The sequence below is a fragment of the Saccopteryx bilineata genome, chromosome 2, assembly GCF_036850765.1.
Source record: "Saccopteryx bilineata isolate mSacBil1 chromosome 2, mSacBil1_pri_phased_curated, whole genome shotgun sequence".
NCBI lineage: Eukaryota > Metazoa > Chordata > Mammalia > Chiroptera > Emballonuridae > Saccopteryx > Saccopteryx bilineata.
This window is the reverse complement of record NC_089491.1, coordinates 7,323,876-7,333,248: the sequence shown is the minus strand read 5'-3', so window position 1 is coordinate 7,333,248 and position 9,373 is coordinate 7,323,876. Positions and strand designations below refer to the sequence as shown.

The following is a 9,373-nucleotide window of genomic DNA, read 5'->3' as shown; positions in this document are numbered from 1 at the left end:
TCACTGGCCAGCTGTCTGTGCAGCCCTTTGCCCCACCCTGGAGGCCCAGGCCTTGCCTGGTGTATAACAGCCCTGTGCACTCGAGTTGGTGGCTGTGGGGCTGCTATTGCGCTTGGCTCTGTCACTGGGCAGGGTGTTCCCCTCCGCCTCCCCCGCTTCCTTGTCAGACCTGGACCAGAGAGGGTGGCACAGCGAGGAGTGACCTGGTTTGTTTTTTAATACTTGACTTGCTTTATGGATTATTAAATTTATAAAAGTATGTAGTAGAGGCATTCTGGCTTGGGGCTGTGGTGGTCTCAGAAGCCCCGGACACTGGTGCCCTGGCCCCACACAGGTCCTCTTCCTGCCTTCTTCCTTGGGAGGCAGAACTGCCCCCAGGCAGGGTTCTGCCCTTCGCTCTGCTCCGAGGCCGGGAGGTGTGGGCAGAAGTGAGGAGCCCCAGGCCCTCGGGTTGGCCTTCTGCTCTCAGACGCAAGATGGTGGTTCTGCCTCTTGCGACCCTAAACAGCCTGGCTGTGGCCCTCTGCCTCCTCTTCCTCCTCGGTCCAGAGGGTCTCCCAGGACCCCGAGGGCCATCCACAGAAGAAGTGGGCCAGGTTGTGGGCGAGGCCCCGATCAAAGGGGTTGCCGGAGCGCTGGTGGAGGTAGGCGATGCGGTGTGAGGAGATGAACTCCCAGGTGGTGGTGTTGCTGGCCACCAGGTAGAGGTGCGAGGCCAGGAGCAGGCCGGCCACCATCGAGAAGAAGGAGAGCAGCAGGAAGGTGGTGAACAGGAGCCCACTGGACCGCAGCCACAGTCCCCAGGGCTGGAAGAACCGGAGGCCAGACCTACGGGGCAGCACAGGGATGGTGGCCCAGAGCAGGGGTGGGCCGGGGCTCCCCAGGGACCCAGGTGGGCAGGCCATTCGAGAGAGGGTCCGAGGCCCCTGAGGGGGGAGCCCAGGCTGCACACACCTTCCCCCCACACAACGGGGTCGGGGCGGAACCCACCAGGCCAAGTACAGGCTCCACAGGAGCACGAGCAGCTGCAGTGCCAGGTAAGCCACGAAGAGCGGGTGGTTGCGCTCCCCCACGCAGTTCTCCATCCAGGGGCAGTGGTGGTCGTAGCGGCGGACGCAGCGACCGCACTCTTTGCAGTGTCGGGCCCGTAGGGGCTGCTGTGGGCAGGGAGAGAATTGGGCTCAATGCTGGCTACCCTTTGGACCCAACAGTGAGGAAAGAGATGAGGGTGGGGGGTTGAGGCCTGGATCTAGGAGGCCTTCCTGGAAGAGTAAGGCCAAGGTACTGGGGCAGGAGGAGGTGAGAGTCTCCACCTTCCTCCTGACCCCTCTCAGGAAGTCCCTGCGTCACCTACCAGCACCATGCAGTGTCCGCAGCGCCGAAGAGGGATGGCCTGAGCAACCATGGCCGTCTGCTCCTCCTTGGCCTCCTCCTGGAAATGGGGGACACGGCATAAGAAGCTGTCCCCTTGGGAAGCAGATAGAACTGGTGGGCACATTTTAAGGCTTATCCTATGTGTAATGGAGGTGGTAGAGTGGGACAGGGCGCCCTGAACCAAGTGAGGCTGTGTGAACTTTGCCAGTTGCTTTCCTTCTCTGGGACTTGGAGATTTCCTCACTGTAGGTTGGGTTTCTAAGGCTGGCAAGAGGATTCATGAGATGCCCCAGAAAAGCTCTCCACACAGAGCCTGGCATGAGATTTATTGGGGCCTTGGGTCCTCTGTTGGTGGGAGGAGGGGTTCAGGTCCGCAGGGCCCACTGGTTACCTGGGGCTGGACATTCACGTAGCCTGGGTCCATGAGCGACACGGCCAGGTAGAGCAGCAGGGAGCCCAGCACCAGGAGCAGGAAGGTGAGGGGCAGGAGCAGCTTCCCCTGTTCTTCCCATTGCCGCAGTGCTGGAGAGGCGAGAGGAGGAGGGTGAGGCTGGGGGGTGGGGGTGGGGCGGGGGGGGTGCTGGGGAAGATACATGGGTGGGTACAGCTGGATGTGGGGAGTGTGGTCCGGCTGAGGTCAGGTTATTTCCTGCATAGGGTACGGAAGTTCAGGACCAGCAAAAAAAAAAAAAAAAAAGGCAGTTCATCTGTACTCCCTGGAGGGCGATGGAATCATGGAAGGTTATAGGGTCAGATCTGTTCCTGGAAACCTTCCCAGTGGAGAGAAGATGGATCAGAGGGGAAGCCTTGAGGCACAGAGGGCTAGGAAGAGGGAGAGGCTGGACAAAGGCACAGGTAGAAGAGCGGAGAGAAGGGGATGGGCAGATGGGGGTAAAGGGGTGAAGGGGTCAGACTTGACTGGATGTAGGCAAGAGGAAGGAGGGGTCCCTGTCTGTGGCCCCACCAGGGGAGAGACCAGCCAGGTCTGAGATGCCTTGGGACAGAGACAGAGGAGGGTGGGGCCAGCAGGCTTGGCCAATGAAATGTGGCAAAGAGGACCATAAGGGTGGTTCAGACCAGGAAGGGTCCAGCCCATGTTGGTAACTCAGTATTTGGGGGAGAGTGGGGGGGGGGGCTAAGATGTGAAGAGCGTGAAATAGCCAGACAGCAGAGTGGACAACTCTGATGCTCCTTAGTTGTAAAAGGGAGCAGAGAAGGAAGGGGGGTTGGGGATCCTTTCTGATGGAGAGACTGAGCAGGTTTTTAGGCTAAAGGGTGAAGACAGTGGAGAAGACTTGAGAAGGTCTTTGGAGAAAAGTGAGACACCCCCTCTCCAACCCTGTCCAGGGTCTGAGGCTGAAGCAAGGAGAGAGGGGTGGGAACGGCTGTGAGTGGGAGTGAGGGAGGGTGAGAACTTGGCCTGGAAGCGACCTGAGGCGACTAAAAGGGAGGGATGGAAGGGGGTGGGGTGGGGTGAATGGGGGCTACTAGGGAAAGAAGCAAGGATGACAGTGAGACGACAGGCTACTCCCCTATGAGGTGCTCTCTTGCCTGAGGTTGGAGAGCCTGGACTTGGGCAGCCAGTGGCCACAGGGCTGGGTGGGAAGCCAGTCCTTGATCTAGTAGTTGATCCTTAGAATCTTAGGGGGGAAAGGTTAGGAGTCAATTTCTGGAAGGGATCCGGTGGGTCCTGGGATCAAAGGAGATGGGGGCTCGAGTCCGTCATCGGATCTGATGGCCATCGCATGGGTCTGAGATGGACAAGGCACCTGGCAGGGATCAGGAAGATGCTAGGATTAATTAGGGATCGTCAGGGTATTAGGCGGAAAGCTCTTGGAATGACAGGTGGGTAAGGTGCCTTAGGAGCTGGCGGAGATGGGCTGAATCCCAGCGTCTCTGAGGCTTCGCTAGGGGACCCTGTGAGATCTAAATGTCTGGGGAGCCACGGGGGATCGGGTGGGTCCGAGGTGGCGCGGGGTGCGGCTCACCGGTATCGTGCAGGAAGAGCACCAGCGTGATCCCCCAGGTCAGCACAGTGTGCCCGGTCCGCACCAGGACCCCAGGGCTGAGCAGCGCCCAGGGCGCCATAGCCTCCGCCCTGGGCCCCACCCGGAAGAAGCGCCCAGAGGGGCGGGCCCTCTGAGGGATAGGAGCCACGGCTGCCCGGAGATTGGTGAATCTTGGAGATAGGCGGGGCCAAATTGGACCAGAGAGGCTGTCTATTGGGTGGCAGCTGCGGCCGAGTAGGTCCTAGAGCCAACAGGTGCCTGAAAAGGCTGAGGGCGGGGCCGGCGCGCGCGCAGCCGGTAATTCCCAAGCCCCGTCCGTCTCGTCTCCACCAGCCAGGTAACTTTCGGAAACTGTAGCTGTCGCGAGTCTCGACCCCGCCCCACTGAACTCCCACCCTCTTCCCCAACCCCACGGCCTCGCGCTTCCGAGCTGAGCCCTAGACACTTCAAAGATCCAGGTGGTTGTTGTGACTCCAGGTTGCAGAATTGTGCCCGCTTCAAAGATGTGATGACAGGCTTCGAGAGGGGGCAGCACTTGCCCAAGGTTGCTTCGTAGTGACATTCTTACCTCCTTGCTATATATTAACAGTTGTTGCAAACGGGATGAGAGCAACGTGGAGGTCGGTAGTGCGGATTCAAGCTATCAGGGCCCAACTTGGGTCAGGGTCAGAAATACCAGCACTGCCCCTTCCTGGCTGTGGGAGTGAGCTTGGGCAAGTTACAAAACCACTCTGAGCTCTGTTTTCAGTCTCTATAATAGAGATGGTAATAGTATCCCTCTCCTAAGGTGGTTGGGAGGATTAGATAATGAAAGCACAGCGTCTAGCACAGGTCTGTCTAAGCCGACACCCACACCCGGTTGCCTTGCCCAACCTGAGGCTTCGTGGTTCACTGCTCACACTCCTACTGTATGCCCAGGGCCTTCCTCATTTAGCTCTGCCTTTCCACCTGCAACCCCACCCCACCCCACCTCAATACGATGTCCGCCTTCTTTCACCATCAGATTGACCCCCTTCTAGCTCCTCCAGTAATCCTCTTATTTTTAAGTCGATTTTAGAGAAACATTGATTTGTTGTTCCACTTATTTATGCTGTCATTGGTTGATTCTTCTATGTACCTTGACTGGGAATCAAACCCGAACCTTGAGGTATGGGGACGATGCTCTAACCAATTGAGCTACCCGGTCAAGGCCAGTAATCCACTTCTGACATCTGTTATTTTTGTCAGCTCAACATTCCTTTTTCTGCTGGGGAACTGACTCTTCCCCATCCTGAGTGATTCTGTAGGAACTCTATCCCTCACTCCATAGGGTGGTGGGAAGTCATCGTGGGCATATGACTCTAGAAGGCCAAACACATTCCCTATCTCATTGTCCCCGTTAATTGGTCCTAGTTGGTGGACATGTAACAAGGCAGGGCTAATCAGAATCATTCCATGAGAGTACTGTATAGCTGCTGAGAGAGAAAGGAGAATTCTTTTGGATCTCAAGCAGGAATAGGGTGTAAGGGCAACTGGCAGCTGATTTTACACGATGTGGAGAGAGCCTGGCAGGAGAGAATGAGGCCCTTTTATAAGAGACAGAGATAAGCAGCACTGAAAGGGGCTTTGAGAGACAGTCTTGACGTTGGGTCCCTACGTCCGGCTCTGTCTGAAGCGGATATTAGCTCTAGGTTCCCCACTTGCATTAGTCAGCAAATTCCCTCCTACCTTTGATTAACCTGGGTAGGTATTTGAGTTGGGTGTCTGTTACTTATAACTCAGTTGTTTTTGTGTGTGACAGAGACAGAGAGAGACAGGGACAGACAGACAGAAAGGGGGAGAGATGAGAAGCATCAATTCTTCATTGTGGCACCTTAGTTGTTCATTGATTACATTCTCATACGTGCCTTGACCGGGGGGCTCCAGCAGACTGAGTGGCCCCTTGCTCAAGCAAGTGAGCCTTGCTCAAACCAGATGAGACTGCGGTCAAACTGGCAAGCTTGGGGTCTTGAACCTGGGTCCACTGCCTCCCAGTCCGACGCTGTACCCACTGCTCCAGTTGGCTACAATTCAGTTTTGGGGTTTTTTTATAATATATTTTTTAAATTTTCTTTATTCATTTTAGAGATGAGAGAGAAAGGGAGAGAGGGAGACAGAGAGGGAGAGAGAGAGGAGAGACAAACAGAGAGAGAAGGTGGGGAGGAGCTGGAAGCATCAACTCCCATATGTGCCTTGACCAGGCAAGCCCAGGGTTTCGAACCGGCGACCTCAGCATTTCCAGGTCGACGCTTTATCCACTGCGTCACCACAGGTCAGGCCAATTCAGTTTTTTTTTTTTTTTCATTTTTCTGATCCAATTCAGTTTTGATTACTGCAATGTGGTATGACTTAGCTGAGTGAGAACTCTAGCACATTTTCCACTTAAATAATCCTGAAGCTTCCATGACTTGGTGACGGGCTGGTGTCAAAGATTAACAAACTCGGATACTAGTTAAACTGGGAAGGACAGATTTCAATCACTTGTAAGGAAGAGGGTCCAGCATGAACTGAGTGCCACTTTAGTTTGTACAGAGGTGACTGGGCATTTTATTTATTTACTTATGTCCCTCAATGAGGTCTTTCTTTTAAAATTATTTTTATTTATTCATTTTTTTTAAATAGGAGAGAAAGAGACAGAGACAGAGAGAGAAGGGGGAGGAGCAGGAAGCATCAACTCCCATATGTGCCTTGACCAGACAAGCCCAGGGTTTTGAACCGATGACCTAAGCATTCGAAGTTGACACTTTATCCACTGCGCCAGCATAGGTCAGGCAGTGACTGGGCATTTTATTTATTTATTTTTTTTCCTTTTTGTATTTTTCTGAAGCTGGAAATTGGGAGGCAATCAGACTCCCGCATGTGACCGACCGGGATCCACCCGGCATGCCCACCAGGGGGCGATACACTGCTCATCTTGGGGCATCGCTCTGCCGCAATCAGAGCCATTCTAGGGCCTGAGGCAGAGGCCACAGAGCCATCCTCAGTGCCCGGGCCATCTTTGCTCCAATGGAGCCTTGGCTGCGGGAGGGGAAGAGAGACACAGAGAGGAAGGAGAGGGGGAGGGGTGGAGAAGCAGATGGACGCTTCTCCTGTGTGCCCTGGCTGGGAATCGAACTCGGAACTCCTGCACGTCAGGCCGACGATCTACCACTGAGCCAACCGGCCAGGGCCAACTGGGCATTTTAAGCTGATAAGAACTGACAGGAGGGTGGGGGGTGGGGAGTAGAGATGGTAGTTAAAGGGAAAAGGGGGCTGTTGAGTAAACAAGTGAGTTAGCAAGTAAACTTGCTCGAATTGGGGGAGCGCCATGTGTGTATAGTCTATGGGAGGCTGCAGATGCTTGCCCACAGGGCAGCAGATTGAAAATTGCAAATTGCCTCCTGCCATTGGGAGGGGCAATGCTTTGTGATTGTTTGCTGGAGATGGGTTTTTCCCCCCAGCCTGTTTTGGCTGGAGAGGAGAGAGAGGGAGAGAGAGAAAGAGAGAGAAAGAGCAGGAATGCTGAGGGGGCTTGGGAGCCCTGATATTTTGACCTTGCCTGTTTGGCTGGGGAGTGCTGAAGTTGGTGGGGGCCTCTAAATTTGGGGGGATCTGGGGAATGAGTCTGGGTTGTGGAACCACAGACTGAGTCAGGGTGTGGGAGCCCTGAGAGAAGGGGAAGCAGTCTTCCCTGCCTGTTTGCTCATCCGCCATTAGGAGACTTTAATAAATGGAATGGCCCACTAGTTTCTGGCTCCACAGTTCTTTTACCGTCTGCCCGAATCCAATGAACCTGCATGGCCATGGCAATGGCCACTGGTTTTACAGGGGCCAAATACAGGATGACAAAAGACAATTTGACTGTGGGTGGTGGACACACAATTTGGAAAGAAAGAAAAAGGGACAGACACTATACTTGATCTTAGCCAGAATGCCAAAAGCAATTAGTGACGGGGCATCTTAAAGAGAAGGAAATGGTAGGGGCTTATAACAGACTCGGGGGAGTGAAACAAAGGTTGGTGAAAGTAAAGGCTCATTGGTCCACTGTGTCTGCTAGCTGGCAATATTGAAGTTAGGGTTCTATCCTCCCTAAAATATGGCATTTTAGTAAATATTTTTATGCCCCACCCCTTATTAAATATTTTAACACACCATTTGGTTCAGATTTTTTTTTCTTATTTTCCTCTGTAAAACCCTAGGTGTGTCTTATGGTCAGGTGTGTCTTATGGAGCGAAAAATACAGTATGTCCTGACCAGAGACTAGGAGACAGAGGCCCCATCCTTCCTGAGGATTACATTTCTTTCAGTTTTTTTGTTTGTTTTGTTTTGCTTAAAACAAAAATTTATTATCTTACATTTTGGAGGCTGAAAGTCTAAAATAAAAATGTTGGCAGAGTTGGTTCCTTCCAGAGGCCCTGAGAAAAAATATATCCCTGGTGCCTCTCTCCGGCTTCTGGTGGTTGCTGGTAACCTTCCTGTTCCTTGACTTGTGGATGCATCTCTCTAACCCCTGCCTGTGTTCACATGGTGTTCTCCTCTCTGTCTGAGGATTACATTTCAAAGGAATGGCTCTCAGGTCCTTGAGAAGAGCACTACTCAGTTGCAGAAGTTACAAATACATTTCAAAGGGACAGAAGGACGTACAATTACAAGCCCTTCAGTAAATGCTTTAAGACAGGGTACAGCCTGACCAGGCGGTAGCACAGTGGATAGAGCATCGGACTGGGATATGGAGGACCCAGGTTCAAGACCCCAAGGTTGCCAGCTTGAGTGTGGGCTCATCTGGTTTGAGCAAAGCTCAGCAGCTTGGACCCAAGGTTGCTGGCTCGAGCAAGGGGTCACTCGGTCTGCTGAAGGCCCACGGTCAAGGCACATATGAGAAAGCAATCAATGAACAACTAAGATGTCGCAATGAAAAACTAATGATTAATGCTTCTCATCTCTCTCCCTTCCTGTCTGTCCCTATCTATCCTTCTCTCTCTCTGTCTCTGTAAAAAAAAAAAAGACAGGGTGCAGTGTGGGGTCTATTGTCAGGTAGTGGCTAAAACAAACCGAATTCTTTTAGCAGCCTTGAGTTTTCTCAGGCAGGCGCTTAAAGGAGGCTAGGGTCATCCTAGGGATGGAACCTTGAGCTCTTAGGAACTGTTAGTGTTTCTTTAACTCTTTTAACATGGGGGAGGGAGGTAGACAAAATCACAAGCTGGAGGCCAGCAGCAGTTTTGTAGGTCAAGGCTGAGACCTCGTGGAGATGAGGGCCCAGAGGAGTCTGGCTACAATTTGGTCAAAGAGGAAACCTTTTTCCTTGGATGCTGGGCACTAGGCACACCCTCGCCTAGCATGTGTGGGAACGGTCCTCCTTCATCTGGTAGCAGCACCCAGCCTGTTCTTTGGGGAATAGCCCTCCCCTGTTGGATGCAATCTCAGGGGCACCGAGGGTACTGTTGATAGTCACACCGGGACAACAGGGGTAAACCAGGACTGTCCTCAGCAAAGCAAGAGTCTGGTCACCTCGTGACTTGGCCCCAGTGACTGGTGCTCACGCCCTTGTCCCTTCAGTCTGCTGCAGCCACACGGAGCTTCATGGTCCTCAGGGCAGGGCCCTTCTCCCAGCACTGCCCTCTGCCTGGGCAGCCTCATCGTTCGTTGCGTTCAGCTCAGTCTCCTTTGTGAGAAGCCTCCCTGACGGCATTAGGAACACACGCTGCCTCTGGCCTCCACAAGGCCTCTTCCCGCCGTGGCCCAGCTGACTCCAGTCTTCCCCACCCCCTACACACTCCCACCAACTCCTGGGACCTCCTCTCCCCTCCCTTCTTCCCGCCTGTCCCACCCTGGGTTGTAACCTTGCACCTAACATTTGTCTCTTCAGAGCCACCCTGGGCGGGGGTGTGTCCGTTGCCAGCTGTACCCTGTCTGGGCACGGGTGCCGAGAGAATGTGGTCTCCCTCCTGACCCCACCCCCTTCACACACACAAAAAGACACTCTGCTCTTCTCC

At 53.7% G+C, this 9,373-nt stretch overlaps 1 protein-coding gene across 2 annotated transcripts; it reads right to left on the bottom strand.

The window, feature by feature from the left end:
• Positions 1–168: 168 nt before the first annotated feature.
• Positions 169–3,500, bottom strand: ZDHHC12 (zinc finger DHHC-type palmitoyltransferase 12). Of its 2 annotated transcripts, none has more exons than XM_066256025.1 (5): positions 3,363–3,500; positions 1,766–1,896; positions 1,355–1,432; positions 991–1,157; positions 169–806 (listed from the first exon to the last, which is right to left on the bottom strand). In XM_066256025.1, the coding sequence occupies exons 1-5, from the start codon at positions 3,460–3,462 to the stop codon at positions 233–235; spliced, it is 1,050 nt and encodes a 349-aa protein (XP_066112122.1). In that variant the 5' UTR covers positions 3,463–3,500; the 3' UTR covers positions 169–232. The 2 variants fall into 2 exon arrangements, with proteins under 2 accessions (XP_066112122.1, XP_066112121.1); XM_066256024.1 differs by having other exon boundaries at positions 357–828.
• Between the last annotated feature and the right edge of the window lie 5,873 nt (positions 3,501–9,373).

What these genes read in the sequence shown, in the direction of transcription:
- ZDHHC12 (XM_066256025.1), bottom strand. Translation starts at nt 3,462, where the DNA reads ATGGCGCCCTGGGCGCTGCTCAGCCCTGGGGTCCTGGTGCGGACCGGG. An exon ending in GCTCTTCCTGCACGATACCG is followed by an intron (nt 1,897 to 3,362) that starts GTGAGCCGCACC and finishes TCGCCTCTCCAG; the next exon opens with CACTGCGGCAATGGGAAGAA. An exon ending in TGGAGCCTGTACTTGGCCTG is followed by an intron (nt 807 to 990) that starts GTGGGTTCCGCC and finishes CGGTTCTTCCAG; the next exon opens with CCCTGGGGACTGTGGCTGCG.